At 40.0% G+C, this 19,168-nt stretch overlaps 1 protein-coding gene across 1 annotated transcript in view; it reads left to right on the top strand.

Moving 5' to 3' along the window:
• The window catches only part of LOC123246046 (Fc receptor-like protein 6), a 67,949-nt gene extending 59,273 nt beyond the window's left edge, over window positions 1–8,676 (top strand). Inside the window, exons 8-9 of the mRNA XM_044674999.1 lie at window positions 8,507–8,538; window positions 8,614–8,676. Coding sequence (XP_044530934.1) covers window positions 8,507–8,538; window positions 8,614–8,676 — 95 coding nt within the window. The remainder of the gene's footprint in view (window positions 1–8,506; window positions 8,539–8,613) is intronic.
• The last annotated feature ends 10,492 nt before the right edge of the window (window positions 8,677–19,168 follow it).

Genomic DNA, 19,168 nt, shown 5'->3' with positions numbered 1-19,168 from the left:
TCAAAAACTCTGTAATTAATTTATCTGACTGCAACCTCCTATTTTTCCATCTCTCCCTTTACCTCTCACTTCCCTTGGTACTTTTGGAGCTATAATTTCACTTTCTTCCCTTCCTCTTCTGCTCTAACTTCACTTTTCTCTCTTCCTAATTTCAATTCTATAGTTAACCAATTCCACCTTTCACTGTATACTACTTTCGAATCCCTCATCCCCTTGAAGCTGTTTCTCCTTTTTTAATGGCTGCCCTCTTCCTCTCCTCCAAAATTAGACATCCTGAAATTAAGTTGGCCCTGTCTTGTGCTTTGAAGAAGAAATCCTGGCTCCAGTCCCTTCAGAGGATTCCCAGTCATGCAAACACAAGTCCCTGCTCAGTGACCTACTGGGAGCTGGTTCCATCACTTATTCTTGCTTGCCCTGGAAAGTTCTAACCAGAAGTCAGAGATCTCAATGGACTCCAACCTTCTAGAAAACACCTACCCCCCCACCCCCTGGCACGAGCATTTCTTTAAACTTTGTTTCCTACTATGAGTGGTAATATTGGCTTCAGATATCTTGGGCAGTTTTCATTTTTGCACAAACTGTCCAGCCCCTCTCCTTGTGCAAGTTAGCTCAGTCACACACTGAAGCCCTAACAGGTTAGAGCCAAGATCCCATTGACTTCCGGACCCTTTATCTAAGCTCTCACTGGCTTTTCCCTTTCCTTCTTTATTTCCCCTCCAAGAGTTCATGGGCATCTGGCTGTCTTATACTGTCCTGGACTAGGCAGAGTCTAGTTTCAACTTACTGCTGTTTCTCTTTAGCCACTTTGACCATTGCTTCATCTCACACCCTCTACATCTTTCCCAGAATGTTTGGCAGGAGAGTTGGGCTCCTCTAGGATCTTCTATGTCACCACCATGTCAGAAGTCTTCTCCAAACTACTTTTCCTACATTGCTCCTCTTGACTCCCCTCATACAATCTACATTCTAAATACAGTGGACCAGGAGTTACTCCCTGATCTCATCCTGCCCTATCCCTACTTAGCACATTAAACCCATTCCCTCCACATCTCTGAGGCTTGTTGAAAGCTTCTTCGTCCTCTCCTATGGGAAGCCATTGGTGATCTACCTACTAAAAGTAATCTTCCTTTCTCAAATTCTCTTAAGCATCTTATCTTGATCCCTTGTTTTCTCTTACATTTTCTCTCATATTATATTTATTTATCCTTCATCCTTCCCATTAGATTGTAAATTCCTGGAAGACGCTGATTTTTTTTCATTCTTCTTTGTAACTCCAGTACATAGCACAGGGCCTTGACTCTGTTCAGTCATTTCCGTCAAGCTCGACTCTTTGTGACCCCATTTGGGGTTTTCTTGGTAAAGATCTTAGAGTGGTTTGCCATTTCTTTCTCTAGCTCATTTTATAGATGAAGAAACCGAGACAAACAAGATGAGGTGCCTTGCCCAGGATCACTCACCTATTAAGTATCCAAGGACAGATTTAAACTAAAGATGAGTTTCCTATCTCCAGGCTACTTAACTGCCCCAGGACTTTGATCTTAGAAGATGCTTAATAAACATTTATTGAATGGAACTGAATTCAATCAAAAGGAACTGGCTTCAAATGCTAGCTCACCTCAGCAATGCCCTATCAGGAGAGAATAGAGGAAGGTGAAGCTTATCCTTGACCTCAGGAAACCTGTGTTCAAAATAGGGCATATCTTAATGTCAGTTAATGTTGAAAAGAGAAGCACAGAGACTCTAGTTTCAGCAGCTGGAGCTGTAATATGAAGGGTTTAGGAACTGAAAAATCTGAAGCCTTTCCCTTAGCCTGGCTATGTGACTAGGAAGCAAATCTTGAGTGTCTCTGAGAGGGGGGGAAGGGCTTTGCCTCCTCCTAATTCACTACACCATCTGGATAAAGCACCAGAAGGGCTCACATAAGATAGAGCAGAATTCCACCATCTCCAGAAGCAGGATGGGGACTGCCCAGGGAACTACACTAAGCTGGGAGTGGAGTAGAGGAAATGGGGTTTGGAGGACAATAGACGAAGCTGCACAGTGACCACTGGGGCATGAGGAGGAGAGGGGAAAGGGAAGTGGTCTGCTTCCTATACTGCTTTAATGTGAAAAATAAGGAAGTATCCCATCCTAACCACAGACCTATCTCCAGCCATACTAAGGTAATGAAGCCAGTTCAAGGACCTTTCAAAGGAAGGAGTTAAATGGCATCCATTTTATTCCACTCCTTTTCAAATTCTGGTTCAGTTCAATCCAATTCAATTTAACAGACATTTATAAAGCACTTTCTTTGTGCAGCACATTGTCCTAGGAGAGATACAGAGCTAAGTCAGAACATGCCTTCTTTCTTGGAGCATATTCTAGGAGAAATGCACTTATTCACAGGTAACTATGAAAACGACTTAAGACATGACCTGTGATATGGTGCAAAGAGTACTGGGATTAGAATCAGAAGACCCAGGTTCAAATCCTAAGCTTGATATTTATTATCTGTGTGAGCCTGAAAAAGTCTTCTGGGGCCACCCTTGGAATGCTATCCCAATTTTGAGGTACATTGTGAGGAAGCATCCACTCAGAGCCAGGCTTCACAAGTTCCTACTAATGCTTTATTTTAATAGCTAATCAAGAGGCTCAACAATTCAAAACAAACAAAGCAAAAAAAAACCCTATTAAACAGCTCAGCAAAATAAATACCAGGAAAGAGTTCTTCATATGAACAGGGTTCTACTCTCTCACAGATTACCACACCACCACCATAGGAAAGGGACCATACATGGCCAGGAAATGTGTCTATGTGAAACATAGTCATATATGAAACACATGGAACCAGGGAACACATACAGCCAGGGAAGACCCCATACTGGACTAGGCAAGAGTGGCACACTATAGGAGAACACCTATGGCCAGTAACTGCATGCTTGCAGGATGGTGTTCAAGCTCAAACCTTTTTCTGCCTCCAGTGATGCTGCCCGCTTCCTACCTGGCAGAGCCAATGATAGCGATATCCTCTGGCAATGTCTTCTGATTGGAGCTGCTTTCTCCCCAGATCTGGAGTCCTTCTCCCATCAGTCTTTATTTTCTCCTCTGCAGCCATCCCTTCTAAGCTGCTCTCTGATGCCATCTTCTGGTTTTCATATGCTTCAGCGTCCTCTTCAAGTCCTTGGCTACTTTTTTTTTTTTTTTTTTTGCCATCTTTCCACTGAATTATAGCTGCTATTAGGGTCTCTGCCCTACAGAGAGATGTCTCTGCTCTTGTGGCCATAGCCCCAGGAGCTATTGCAGTTCATTCAGCCAAGCAGCCAGCAAAATAAAACAGAAACTATGAGGCTTAAATGAAACTGTCTTTTTTTTTTTTTAAACTCAACTGCTCTTCTGATGTCCTTCAACCAAAATGTGTTTTGACGTACAGTTAGTTCATTGCTTTGAACTCCAATCATACTTCTAGTTGTCCTCCTGGATCCTTAAATATCATCCCAGAAGTTCTACTTTGCAAAACTGCACAGGAGCTGGGTGACGCTAGAGTAAGGTTTCCGAAATCCTTAGCTTCCTTCGAGGCTTAGCTCAAGTGCCACCTCATACAAGAGACCTTTGCCAACTCTTTTGCTTGCTGGTGATGTTTCTGCCCCCCCAAATCTATTCTACATTTATAGTACATATTTAGATTATATACACACATACATTTTGTATTTGCATAACTGTATACATAACGCTAATCCCCCAATCTCCCATTATAAGTTCCTTGAGAATAGGAATGATTTTATTTTTCTTTCTGTATTCCTAGAACCTAGCACATAGTAAGTGTTTAATAAATATTTTTAATTGAATTGAATTAAATCATGCCACTTGATCCCTAGCTTGAGTTCATGCACATCACAGATCAGGAGCAAAACTAAGAGTTTAGTAAAGCCAGAAATCTTTGTTCTAAGCATTTCTTCTGTTACCTTAACAACCAAAATCACTGTACTTCCTACACAATCTCTCTAGGCCTCTGTTTTCTCATCTGTAGCATAAAGGAATTATACAAAGATCCCTTGCAACTACATACTATGATCTTAAGCATACTGGAGATATGCAAAACAAAATAGTATGAGAGATCTCAAAGGTCACAGCTCTTGGAGGGACCTTAGAAGCTACCCATTCATGCTCTCCACTTTATTTCCTTCATGAGTTTTTTATTGTATTTGTGATGTGTGACTTTAATCAAGACATGGAGAATATGGAAATATGTATTGCACAAAAGCACTGATATAATCAATATCAGACTATTTAATGCCTGGGGTGGGAGGTAGAGGGGAAGAAGAGAATCTGAATTGTAAAACATCAGAAAACAATTATCAAAAATTGTTTCATCATGTAATAGAAAAAAATTAAATTTGGGAAAAATAAATTTTAAAACTAAATTTAAAAAATTTTTAAGTTACACATTCCAACCCCCTCACTTTACAGATGGGAAAACTAAGCCCAAGAGCTGAATAAATCTGTCCAGCTCCATAAGTTTGGAGTAAAGAAGCCAGGATTTGAATTTAGATTCTTTGATTTCAAAGTAAATTCTTTTCCCTTTCTTTCATGTTGTTTTTTGATGGAGGAAGGGGGAGAATCAGGAAATACTCAGAGAGAAGGTGGTTTTTACATTGGGATTTAAAGTAAAGGTTTTCCAGGGGAAGCTGAGTAGCTCAGTGGATTGAGAGTCAGGCCTAGAGATGGGAGGTCCTAGGTTCAAATCTGGCCTCAGACACTTCCCAGCTGTGTGACCCTGGGCAAGTCACTTGACCCCCATTGCCCACGCTTACCATTCTTCCACCTATGAACCAATACATAGAAGTTAAGGGTTTAAAAAAAATAAAGTAAAGGTTTTCCTAAAAGACTATTTTAGGGTGAACTCACATAAGATAAAAATTCACACAGAGGTCAGAAGAAACGACCAAGGACACTCTCAAGGTTTCTCTGAAGAACTTTGGTATTGATTTCAAGATAAGGAAGACATTGGCACAGGACCATCCAGCATGGTGTACCCACATCAAAGAAGGTGCTGGGCTCTATGAGCAAAAAAGAATTGCAGTAGCTTAAAAGAAATGTGAGATACACAAATTTAGGTATATCTCCATTCCAAATGCTCCTATATACTATTTGTGCCCAATTTATAGTACAGCCTTCTAAACTTGTATTTGTCTGTTCAGCTACGGTTGGACACACTGTACATTGACTCCATCATCATGATGTCATTTTGGTCTTCTTTGAATAGGTAAAAATTCAGTAGGCAAAAAGAGAAAGGATACAATCATGGAGCTATGACAGTATGGGATCTATTCAGGGGATGGCAAACAATCTCTAAACTGCAAAATTCAAAAGCTTTTTCTCCATTCTTAACCATTTGGATCTCTGCAACTTTTGACAATGTCAACCACTCTCTCCTCCCTTATCTTTCATAACTGTTCTTTCCAGATTATTCCAACTGTTTGACCACTCCTTTGCCAGACCATCATCCTCCTCCCACCCCCTGAGTGAGCATTTCCAAGCCTCTATCCTGGCCTTCTTCTCTCCATATCAAGTCTTTCTGCATAGCCTTATCAATTCCCAATGGTTCAATGGTTATCCCTATGAAGATGACTCCTAAGTCTATGTATCCAGCCCTAATCTCTTTCCTGAAATACAATCCTCCATTATTGTCTACCTACTGGCCATCTTTACCTGATTGTCTCATAGGGATCTGGAACTCAGCATGCCCAAAATGTATATTTTACATTTTAATCTAAACCTATCTCCTCCATGTTCCCATTTCTGCCTCAACAGGCACCAAGGTTAAAGTCTTTGGAGCTCTTCTTGACTCTATTCTTCCTCAACCCCTAGAATCAATCTATTACCAGGCTTTGTTGTTTCTGCTGCTACCTCTCTTTCCTCTATCTCCTACTCATTAGTTTCTCCTCCATTAAGGATGTCATCATCTCTTGCCTGGAGCATTTCCATAGTCTATTAATTGGTTTGCTTGCCTCCAATTTCTTTCCTCTCCAGTCTATACTCCACCCAACCAATATTCCCAAATCAAAGATATGACTATGTCACGCCCTCTTACCTAGCCACACAAAAATCTTAAATTATTCCACATTCCTCTACTACAGAATGCAAACGGCTCAGCCTGGCATTCAAAGCCCTTCATAATCTAGTTCCCACCCAACTTGCTGGGTTTATTTCAGATGAGTCTAGGTTTTCATGGCTTTGTTCTCTCCTAGTTCTTCCTACTTGTTGAATGGCTTCTCTCAGTCTATTTTGCTGGATCTTCATTCAGGTCATGTCCATTCACTGTGGTTATCCCTCAGGGCTCTGTTCTTGGCCCTCTTATGTCCTTACTCTATATTCTTTCAATTAGTGTATCTCATCAGCTCCCATGGATTCAATTATAATTTCTATTCTGAAAATATTCAGAGCTTCTTATCCAGCCCTAACCTTTCTTCTGATCTCTGGTCTTACATCTGCAAATGCCCTTATTCTCTGGAATTACCTGCCATGCCTCAGCTGCCTCCTGACTTCTCTTCTGCTGGTCTTTTCACCCATTATTGAGTTCTTCCTGGAACCTCCATTTCTGGGAAGTGCCCAAACCAGCTGTCCTTGATTCCCCAGAATAAGCTGCCATGGCCTTGCCTGCTTACCTCATTACCCCACCCCCAACCCTTTGTGGCTTCCTTTTTTCTGCTTTGCCCCCCCCCCATTAGAATGTAATGTCTTCGAGGGCAAAGATACCTTTCTTTTTGTTTACATGTATATCTCCTATGCCTTCCACAGCACCTGGCACATAGTAAAGGTTTAATAAATGCTTGTTGACTGCCCAGCTAGCCCCCCTTCATATGTTTTTTATTCTATATAATATCACATTTTCCTCCTCCATTCCTCGACACAAATAGAATCTCAAAGTAGAGACCTTTCCTAGTCTCTCCCCAATTCTCTCTCTCTCTCTCTCTCTCTCTCTCTCTCCCCCTCTCTCTCTCTCTCTCTCTCCCTCTCTCCCACCCCCCCCTTTGAGATCACTTTGTATCATATTGTATGTGCTTTGTATTTTCTTATTGTGTGTGTGTGTTATAATTGCCAGAAGAATGTAAGCTCCTTGAGGGTAGGGGCTATCATTTTGTATTCCCAGCAAATAGCACACAGTTGATACAAAATAAATGTCTGTTGAACTGAACACTACAGGATAAGTAGGCCAAGAAGGTAGGGAGGCACAAGATTGTAAAGGACATTGAACACCAGGAAGATAAATTTAAATCTTACTCAGCATATAATGGGTGATCATTGAAAAGACAAAATGAAGACATAAAATTGAAGAGTCAGACACAGTGGGTGCCTCACTGAAGACTTTTCCCTGAACATCTACCCCATACCACCCCAAATTCTACCCTTCTCTATGACCAGTGTTGATGAAACATTTGAATTTTTAAAATTAAAGGCCTATTAAGTGGATGGCACCAAGCCAGATGCTGAGGACACAAAAGTAAAAATGAAGCATCCACCTTCCACATGAGAGCCCTAGAAGGGGGAATTTGTGATTTGGGAAGTTAAATGGGCATTAAAGGAGATATAGATGAAAAGTGTCTGTGTATTCTTACTCCCAGTGAATAAAGTAGGTAATACAAAACTGAAATGAAATACCAAAATCAGAGTGGTCTTGGGTTTGAGCCAAAGGTAGACAGTGGAACTAAAGAAGAATAGGAAATTCTTCTAAGAACAGTATGAAGAGTAGGTTTGAAGTGGAAATTTGAGTTAGAGAAAGATGTCTCACAGGCAGTTAGAGCAAGGTTGTCCTGGAGCCTAGCAAAAAGAGTCAGGGGTCAAAATATTGTTTTATTTTAGGTCTTGGATATCTAAATGAAAAAAAGGGTGAAGAGGAGAAAAGAGGACCAAGGACAGAACTTCCCATGGGGGTGGGGGTGGGCAGGAGAATTCCTATAGTTATTATAGTTATTTCTAGTTCTATCTGTCTCTTTATGACTCAGTTTGGGAGTTTTCTTGGCAAAGATACTGGAGTGGTTTGCCATTTCCTTCTCTAGCTCATCTTATAGAGGAGAAAACTAAGGCAAACAAGGTTAACTAACTTGCCCAGGATCCCACAGCTAGTAAACATCTAAGGTGAGATTTGAACTTTGGGAAAGGAATTTTTTGGATTCCAAGACTAGCACCCTATCCATTGCACCACGTAGCTGCCCCCTGTCTATAGTTAGAGGGGAAAGAAAAAATTGTCAGAAAATAAGAATGAAGGAGTAATTAGGGAGGAAGGAATATAAGACTTTAATGTTACAGAAGTTAAAAGAGAGAGCACTAGAAAAATAGGAACGGTTAAAAAAAATCATGCTATAGACTTGAAGTCAACCTCCTAATGTTCCTGGGCTCATCCCACTTTCCACTGTTTTCTTTGGTAGTCTCACTCACCCTAGAGCTAAAAAGTAAAGGATAAAGTATGAAAGGGATGAGCAAATGAGTCTTAATGCCTGAACCCAAACATTTCTCTTTTATTCCTTAGCCTTCTCCAACGACCCATCCCCAGGGGAGGAGGTAAGTATGGCTCCCCAATATTCTCAGCTTCTCCATTTCACTTTGCTCTTCTTCTGATGACTGCTCTTTCTATAGGACATTTCTGTCATATATTCCAAGGTGGTTTTGCCTCAGAGCCAAAGGCTGTCACCTGGGTAAAATAAGGGCAACCCAGACCCCAGACAGACAAAGCCCAAGGACATACAAGAAATAACAACAGTTCCACTGTGGTGATTCCTGATTTCCCTTGCTCAACTTCCATCTTGAGATGCCCTCAGAGAAGCTAGAAAAAGACCACCTCCAACAAGGGGGCACCTCCTCTCCAATCTCAAGATTAACCTGAGCCTTTCCTCCTGTTATAAAGAGTCAAGAAGCCCCTGGATCTCACCCAGAAAATCATGGAAAAAGCAGTGGACTTCAATTTAGGAGGCCTGGGTTTGAGTCCTATGTTGGCCTTTAACAATATGACTTTCATTGTTGTTGTTGAATCATTTTTTCAGTTGTGACTCTTCATAACCCCATCTGAGGTTTTCTTGGAAAAGATCCTGGAGTGGTTTCTCATTTTCTTCTTCAGCTCATTTTAAAGATGAAGAAACTGAGGCAAACAGGATTAAGTAACTTATCCAGGATTCTACCACTAGTAAGTGTCTGAGACTGGATTTGAAATCATGAAGATGAGTCTTCATGATTCCAAGCCTAGGGCTCTATCTGCTATACCACCTAGTTGACCTTAGGCAGTAAGAATAATGCTTGGGAAGGGTATATATCTTCTCCCAAGTCCACATCTCCATGAATAAGAGGGAGTGAAAAGGTCTTTGGTCCATATTTCATAAAGATCCTCTGAACTTTCACCTGACGATTGATCCTGTAGAGAATGTATGATTCAAACATTGAGTTCTGAACTGTGTTCTACCGACTACACTCTTCTTTTCACTCAAATTGCATTTTCTAAATGTAACTTTTGTATTGTTTGGGAACCTTCAGAGGCTAGGAGAGCAGCAGGTACCCACGTCCTTTGCAATTATTTTATTATCCATAGTTTCATCATTATTGTGTACTGTTTTATTTGCTTATTCATTCTGTCAAGAATAAAAGCATTGTATGCTCCAAATCAAACAAAAATAATAAAAACATTTATATAGTTCTCCAAAGTTTGCTATACTGTCTCATTTTTCATCCTCACAATAACTCTGTGAAGTAGAGATAGTTGCCATTGTTGTTCCTTCTTCATTTTGAAGAAGACCATTGATCACTGGGTGATGTCTTGATTTGAGTGTAAATTAGATTTAAGTGAGGCAGGGTTGAACACTCATCGGCTGCACTCTCTCTTCCAGAATCATCAAAGTCCAGTAGCAATATAAAAGTCAGGATAACTCATAATGGCCTAGGATGCAGAAGATGACCTTGGGTTCTTCCATGTCTAACCATCGTCTACGAGCTCCACAGTGCCTTGATTCATCCACCTTCATGGTTATTAGAACAAATTTTTCTCATCTACCGAGTCCACCAGGGAAATGTAACCTGCTTGGGGTACACATCCCCTGACTGACGGTTTGAAGTCTATCAATTACCATAAGCCTAGTTTAGCCCATATGCTAAGATGGTTTACCAGAATGTGGGCACTTTCCATGCTACAGTTTCTTGGAGTCACAGATGACAATTAGGTAATTGGTGGACACTTAAGGTAGATGAGCAACCCTGAAAAGGGCTCATCAAAGGCCCTCACATCAGAGGTGCTAGCCCTCCCTGCGCATCTCATGTACCCACTACTTTGAAGTTTGCTGTGCATTTGATATATACTATCTCATTCGATCCTTGCAATAATCCTGTGAAGTATATGCAATTGTTAGGCTCACTTTATATGTGAGCAAACTCAGAGAGGTTGAGTAACCAGCCCAGAGCCACACACCTTAAGTATCTAAGACAAGGTATTCTGGATTCCAAGCTCAGCACTAGGTCTACTAAGTCATGATACATCTCTAAGCAAATTACTTCATCTCTGGGTAATGTAGTTTTCTCATCTGTAAGCTGGATGCTTTGCCTAAGGATCCTAGGAGTCTATCATTCTATCTCTGACCTTCAAGTTGCTGTGGCCTATGAGGTACAGAAAAACTCAGCAGGTCTCAGACTTGTGTATGAAGTTCCCACCCACCCACCCAAAGTTTCAGCAAACCATCTCTATTGGTCTTACGGTGTATGTGTGAAGGTTGAGCTCCTCAAAATGCAATTACTTCTTGAGGGCATAGTTGAGAATCTGCTGGATGTCCCATAAGAATCCCAAATCCAACATGGAGTTTCAAATTTAAATTCGAATTCAAATCCAGCCTCAGACACTTATAGCTATGTCAACCTGAGAAAGTTACTGATTCTCTGTTTGCTCAGTTTCCACAATTGTAAAATGGGAATAATAACAAGTACCTATGGCAGGGGGCCAGCTGGGTAGCTCAGTGGATTGAGAGCCAAGTCTAGAGTCAGGAGGTCCTAAGTTCAAATCTGACCTCAGACACTTCCCAGCTGTGTGACCCTGGACAAGTCACTTTACCCCCATTGCTTACCCTTACCACTCTCTTCTGCCTTGGAGCCAATACACAGTATTGACTCCAAGATGGAAGATAAGGGTTTAAAAAAAAAAAAAAGTACCTACTGCACAGGGTTGTTGTGAGGATCAAATGAGATGATATTGGTAAGATCACACTATTGGACAGCTTTGGTTATTAAGAAGTCTTTAAAAAAAAAAACAAAAACCTTACCTTCCATCTTGGAGTCAATACTGTATATTGACTCCAAAGCAGAAGAGTGGTAAGGGTAGGAAATGGGAGTCAAGTGACTTGCCCAGGGTCACACAGCTGGGAAGTGTCTGAGGCCAGATTTGAACCTAGGACCTCCTGTCTCTAGGCCTGGCTCTCAATCCACTGAGCTACCCAGCTGCCCCCAGGAAGTCTTTATATCAAACTCAACCTGCATTTTTGTTAACTTCACTCAGCTTTTCTAGTTTCTAGTTTGCCCTCTGGGGCCAAGCAGAACAAGTCTAATCCCTCTCCCACATGATAATTTTTACATGAAGACAATGATCCTGCCCTCCCTGTAGCTCCTCTTCTCGAGCTAGACATTCCCATTTTCTTCAGGAGTTCCTTGTATGACAAGCATGGTCTCCTGTCCTCTCTGCTCTCTCATAGGGTCACACAGATAGTAAGCCAGAGCTTTCCTCAACCAGGCCCAGGGCTCTTGACTACTATACCATGATGACTCAAATCAGGAGTCATTTATCATTTCATTGAATGTCTGGACTTAAAAATATGAAGGAAAAAAGTGTTAATAATGTTAATAAAATGTTAATTAATGGAATTCAAATTATATAAAATTTTAAAATGTTAACAAATTTTAAAGTATATCATGGATACTTTTTTACTTTTCTAGAGGCAGTCGATAACATTTTCCAGTGTATCCCTGCATTAGGCTTTGGGTTTGCAACCATATGCTCTTAGGAAACCAAAGACTTTGATTTTTCCAAAGCTTCCCCATAAGTAATGGGAATAATGTTGGATGTGCATCACTTGAATGGATGTGCAGCTGCTGGATCTGCTGTTATTATTTATGGTCAAAACTATGACCATATCCATGTCTCCAGATTGAAAGAGGAGTGAGAACGTTCTTAGTCCATAGCTCCTAAAGAATCTCTGAATTTTCATATCTGATAGTCTTCAGTCTCCTGGATGTTATTACCTCTATAGATCTTTGCTTTCAAAAAATTGTTAGTGCCTCTGGTATGAGGGCCAGTGGAGTCCTTTTCAGGGCTGCTTTCCTCCTTCCTGCCACTCGACTCTCAAGTATGGCTCCAAGAAGCTGTAACATAGACAATGTTCTCATACCAGTAAACCATTTTAGCAAATGAGCTAAACTAGGTTGAAGGTAACCTCCCAACCTCAAACCCATTGGTGAGTTAGGTGGGGTGTCTACCGCAAACAGATGAAATTCCCTTGGTGGAATGGATAGATGAGAACAATTTGTTCAAACAGCCATGAAGGCATCTGAAGCAGGAGCTGTGGTTAGACATGGAGGAAGCCAGGATCATCCATTGAATCCTGGGCCATCACCAGTCATCCTAACTTTGGTCTTGCCATTGGGTTGTGATGACTCTAGAAGAAGTCAACTTTGAGCAATTCTGTCTCAGTTAAATCTCATTCATGCATAGGTCAAGATGTCATTGGTCCTCTTTCTTAGGAAATGGACAAACAACAACAGCTTCTAGACTTATCTTTTCAGAACCTTGCAGGACATCTGAACTCTAGAATATAACAACTAGAACCTCTCTGTGTTTTTAAATTATAGCTGCCATGCCCAGCTGCAACAAAAAAAAATTAAAGTCAGAGTTCCCATCTCCCTCTAGTGATTGTCTTTTCTTTTTGATACCTACTTCTAGAGAAGACCAGAGTCTTCTATTATGGAAAACTATTTAATTTAGGATTAGACATTGCTGGGATCTTCTCTGATTTAGCATATAAATGAATTTAATCTAGAGCAAAAGGTAAGCTAAGGAAGTAAGATCCTTCATCTTCAACATGTACTTTGTATTCTTGTCTTTATTATACATATATGTCAGCAGCAAAGATTAATTGCCTTGGTGCTATCTTTTCACCACTAAAAAACCTCATCTCCTTAAGAATACTAAGTAATTTTTTAAGGTGGTTAGAGGAGAACAACTAATAATTGGAGAAATAAGGAAAGGCATTTTGGAGAATGTAGCATTTGTGAGCTGCCCCTTGAAGTGATTCCAGGAGATAGGACTGGGATAAGGGCAGAAAGCAGTACATTCTATTGGGAAATGTTAACAAGTAGATGATAAATTGAAAGATAGGGTAGACCCAGGGACAGTGCATTTATTATATACCAGGCCCTGTGCTAAATACTGGTGACACACAAAGAAGCAAGACAGTCCTTGTCTTCAAAGAGCTGATATTTTAATGAGAGAAGACAACACATAAAATTGTGCTGTTACCCATCTGGGCGCATGGGAAGAAAAATGGTCTGGGTCAGGGTGTCCTTTGGGGTGGAGTCCAAGTGTCCTTTGGGGTGGAAATGGAATGACAATAGGGTCGTGGTGAGAAAGCATCTGGGAGGCACAAAAGCGCATCTCTCAGAGGCAGGGAACCCAAGAGTGAATTGCAAGTTTCTCTTAGGGTAGAGATGATGAGAGCAGAGCCATGCTGGGGAGGCTTCAAGGAAGAATTAATTACAACATCACAATTTCTGGAAGAAAAGAACACTAATGACTAGAATGATCAGGAAAGACATGGGTTGTTGATCTGAGCTTTGAATGAAGCGAAAGACTCCAAGAGGAAGAAGGGAGGAGAGAGAGCTTACCAGACATTGGGGAAAAGTCTGTGCAATTTGGGGAAACAATAAGATAGCCAGTTTGGTCAGAATGTATCAAGCATGAATAACTGATTAGTCAGAGAAATCTCACCTCCTTCCCCACCTTTTCAAATTCTCCCTACCCTTATTTGGTTGCCTATCCTAAGCAACTGCCTCCCTGAATCTCATTGTACTAAGTCCATCATTTAAGGTCTGGCCTGAAGCCCAAGTCAAGACCCAGTTTCCAGAGTTATGACACCCATAGTCCTTCATTTCCTATATCAACACTGAAAGAATCTTCAACATTTTTCAGAAATGATTTTTTAAAACCATCATAAAATAGAATCTCTTTCTTCCATTTCCTAAACTGTGTACTGAAAAAAAATTTTTTTTGATGAGAAGGATGAAGGGAAAACCTTCTGTTTGTCTCTTGAGTTTCTGGGTTCTGAGACTTCATTTATCTCTATACCAAGAGGCAGGATATAAGCATAACTATTACTGCATCATAAACTTGTCTCAATTCAACATAATTTGACTAGTGCCATACTCTGTAGGTGCTGGGAGTATAAAGATAAATAGGGCACAGGCCCAGCCCTCTAAGATTTTACATTTTGGCAAGGGAGTAAAACTTGTATGCAAATAACTATAATATAAATTAAACTATGATTAGCAGTGAAGAAAGACACACAGAGAATACCCATGGCTAAGGAATACAATTAGATGATACATGTGAAGAGAATACACATGGTCAGAGAGTATGCACAAAGGGCACAACATTCGAGGGACATGTGTGACCAGAAATTATACAGGCCCTTTGACGGGACCCTTTCGACTTACACCTCAGATGCTACTGGGCTGCCATAGTCCTTTAATGATGTCAGCACTTTCTGTTGGGCACATTGTCTCTGTTAGAAGACAATTAGGGAGCTGTTTTATTGAGCCCTGGCTGAAAAATGAGACAAAATATCCTCAGGGTTGGTCCCTTATGACCCCACCGGATATTTAGAAACTCAGCTTTTGCCCACACTTCTGTTATCTCTCTCACTGAACATCTGCTGTTACAAACGCATGGAGCAAGAGGGAATGATGGACTTAGTCTTTGCCCACTGGGGAATTACAATTTAGTTACAGACAGCAATGAAACATATTTCATTCATCCCGAAGCACACAGAGAGCGGGCACACTATTTGAATTCTTCTTCTTATTTCCAGCCTGGCTGGGACTGCTTTATTTCCAATTTTTCGAAATAATTGTTTGTTAAAATAACTCTCTGTCCTTCACACTCTGTGATCACTGGCTGTGGCTCTGAATGAAAAACAAATGTTCGACCATCAGACATTCACATCCTTCACATTTTGCACTCAATGGCTCTATCACAGAAGGAGCTCTTATTGAATTTTGTTTTCTCCATAGGTAGAGTTCTGGGAACATGATAAGTGCTCAGGCAGTCCATACCTATTGAATGGATTGATGAGATGTGGGAGAGGGTCAAACAGGAATGAGCTTTCCCAGCTGTACTCCCCCCACCCCGACATATCCCCGCTCCTTTCTTCAAGTCTCCCTTATCCTCAAAACTGAGCCCCTCTTATATAGTCTGTACTCCATCTCTTCTTGTCCCCTCAGGCGTTTCTAGGGTTTCCTGATCCCATTATCCTAACCGTTCCTTGAACCTGATATAATAAACCACCCCTTTTGAGAGATACGTAGTCAGATCAGATTTCTTTGGAAATACCTGGATAGGATTGAAGGTGTGAGGGGAAATTTAGGGAGACCACTCTCTCAAGCTTCAGTTAACTCAAACCCAAAGCTGTCCGCCATTGTTGTCTCCCTGACAGTGAGCAGGGTCCAAAGAAAGCTCTGTCACTTAGACAGCTAGGTAGAGCAGATAGAGCTATTAGTCTTAGAGCCAGAAAGGCCTGAGTCCATATCTAGACACAGACACATAACTCTGTCACTGGGGGCAAGTGGCTTAACCTCTGTTTGCCTCAGTTTTCTCAACTGTAAAATGAGAGAAACAGCAGCACTTATCTCACAGGGTTATTGGAGAATTCAGGGCGATAATATTTGTAAAATACTTAGAATAGTGCATGGCACATAGTAGGCACTTAATGAATATTTATTCTCTTCCCTCTTCTCTTCAACAAACACCTATTAAGCACCTATCATGTCCTAGCCACTGTTACAAGGTTTTAGTTACCCTAAAAAAGATGGTTGACACAGACTCTGCCTTCAAGTAATTTGAAATTTAAGAGGAGAATATATGATTTCTGAATAGGGAGATAGAATATAAGGAAAGGTGCATGATGGCAAAAAAAAAAAAAAAGGAAAGATCTTGAACATTTTGATGGGAAAGAGATCAGCTGAGTAAATTAGAGAAGGCTTCAGAGAGGATAGATTCAGAACAAGAAGGAACTTCAAAGTGCAGCCAGTCTAATTCTTCATTTCCAAGATAAGGAAATTAAAGCTGAGAGACTTTCTCATAGTCATATAGCTAATAAGTGTTAGAGGTGTGACCTAAGACTTCCAGACTCTAAAGTTCAGCCCTTTATCCACTATAAGGTCTTGCTTCTCCTAGAAGGGACAGACAGACACCCAGTATTGGCCTTGAATAAAGAAAAGAATTTCCACAGATATTGATGGAAACATGAGCTGCAAGTACAAAGAGGTAGGAAAAGGAGAGGAAGAGATGCTGGGATACCTAAAAACTCAGTTTGCTGACGAAAATGTGAAAAGAATTATGTGGAATAAGTCCAAAAATAGTTTGGAATCAGGTTAATCTGATAGCTAAAAATTTAAGAATTTGTGTATATATAATATATTTAATAGTCTATTCTCAACATAATAGGGAGCCAGGGGCAGCTTGGTAGCACACAGTAGATAAAGCGCCAAGCCTGAAATCAGAGGACCTGGATTCAGATCTGGACTTAGATATGTCCTAATTGTGTGACCCTGGACAAGTCACTTAACCCTAATTACCTAAGGCTTTACTGCAGTATCAATTCTAAGACAGAAGATAAGGGTTTAAAATAATAATAATAATAATAATAATAATAATAATAATAGAAAATCCATTAAGGTTTTTGGTCAAGAGAATGATGTGGTTAGGTCTATATAGAAGATTATAATAATGGCTAGCATTTATATAATACCATAAGGTTTACAAAGCACTGTACTAGCATATTTCATTTTATTGCACTTCATTTTTTTTTAAATTGAAGGTTTATGGTAACCCTGCATTGAGCTAGTCTATTGGTGCCATTTTCTCAACAGCATATGCTCCCATTCTGTCTGTGTCACCTTTTTGTAATTCTCAAAATACTTCAAATTTTTCATTATTATTGTTATTATTATTACATCTGTTCTGGTGATGTGTGATCAGTGATTTTTGATGTTACTATCATAATTGTTTCGGGGTGCCGCAAACCTTAATAAATGATTCATAACTTAATAGATAAGTGTTCTGACTGTTCTATTGATTGGGTTGTTCTTTTCTCTCTCCCTTGGCTCCAACCTTCCTAATCCCTGAGTAAAAAATAGCAAAATTAGCCTAAAATTAATAACCTTACAATGGCCTCTAAGAGTTCAAATGAAATAGTCAATCAATGTGACAAACTTCCTTGTTGTCTTATTTTAAGATATTTCCACAGTTGCCCTAACCTTCAGCAATCACCACCCTGATCAGTTTCTGGGTTCCACAATTTAGGAAAGACATTGATAAGTCAGATAGTTTCCAGAGAAGGGCAACTAGCACAATAAAGGGAAGTAGTAGTTAAGAGTAGCCAAGTCTACTGCTGTTACTATATACAATGTTTTCCTAGTGCTGTTCACTTTACTTGTTTCAATTCATATGTCTTATCAACTTTTTCTGCTGCCAGACCCTTCATCATTTCTTACAGAATAATTGTATTCCATCACAATTATACAGCACAACTTGTTCCGCCATTCCCCAATTAGGGAATCCTCAGTTTCTAATTCTTTGCCACCACAAAAAGTTGTGGTGTTGTTCTAAATATTTTTGTGCACATAATTCAAACTGTTTTTCAGTAACAAGAGAAATAAGTACTTTTGTCATATGTCTGGTAAAAAAGACCTTCAATAAAGGTTAGACATTTGGAGTTAAGTGACTTGCCCAGAGTCACAAAGCTGGGGAGTGTCTAAGGTCAGATTTGAATCCAGGTCCTCTGACTCCAGGCCTGATGCTCTATCTACTGTGCTGTCTACATTTGTCTAGTTAAAAACAAAAAGTGCTTGTTTATAAACCATTCATAAACATATGTGGACATTCTGATAAGACATATTATAATGGGAATGGGGGGGGGGGTGATTTCCTTTTATTCCTCCTGGAACTTTTGGCTAGTTAAAAATCTATCTTCCATTAATATTAGTATTTCACCTGATCAAAACCTGTTCCCACAGGATGGGAACATTTCCTTAATATCTTAAATATTCTTTAGATAAGAAGCCAGAGGAAGAATCTCAAATGTCCCAGACTCCTTGCCAACATATAAATCCTTTCCCTCTATTAGCCTATTTGTGAACCCTCTAAATTTAGTTTAATCTGACTTGGTTTACTTATAAAGTCTGTTAAACTAGGTTTATTTATATGAAAGATTGACTGTTAAAGTTTGTTCAACTTCCAAGATATGGAAGAAAGGAGGGAATTATATTTCTAGCTTTTTGTTAACTTTTATGACTTAAGAGGAATGTACAAAACTGAAATATGTAAAAGATTTATTTCTTTGTCACTCTGATGTAATTTTGCTTATAAGAGGATTTGTTAGAATCCTAACAGTTGTTCAGGTCTATTGTTTTCTCTAGGCCGAAATGTATGCTTGAGCATCATAATGAAATCCAGGTTTTTACCTCTTATAATTTTTACGTTGTAGTAAATATATTTTGGCAGCAACTTACCTTACCATTTGAACTCAGAGAGCAAATATTTCTCCCATAACAATACCATCAATGCAAAAAATATTAAAAACAACTTACATAATGAATTATACAATCAAATTATGTGGTAAACAAATTAGGACCACCCATAGCTTGAACTCTAAGAAGCCTACTGAAAGTCCAGGCCTTTAGCCTGCTTCTGAGACAGGCACCTTTGTTCCCCCAAACTTGAGAGTTCTTTGAGGGCTGTGCTGATTTTTTTTAATATAAACTTTTTAAAAAAATAAAACTGAATATTAGTTCCTAGGCAGAGGATAGCGTAAGGGCTAGGCAGTGGGGAGTTAAGAGGATCACACAGCTAGGAAATGCCAGGGGTCATATTTGAACCCAGGACCTCCCGACTCTAGGC

This window comes from Gracilinanus agilis, chromosome 4, assembly GCF_016433145.1.
Source record: "Gracilinanus agilis isolate LMUSP501 chromosome 4, AgileGrace, whole genome shotgun sequence".
In the NCBI taxonomy this organism is placed as follows: domain Eukaryota; kingdom Metazoa; phylum Chordata; class Mammalia; order Didelphimorphia; family Didelphidae; genus Gracilinanus; species Gracilinanus agilis.
The sequence above is the reverse complement of the archived record's forward strand: the minus strand, read 5'-3'. Positions and strand labels throughout refer to the sequence as shown.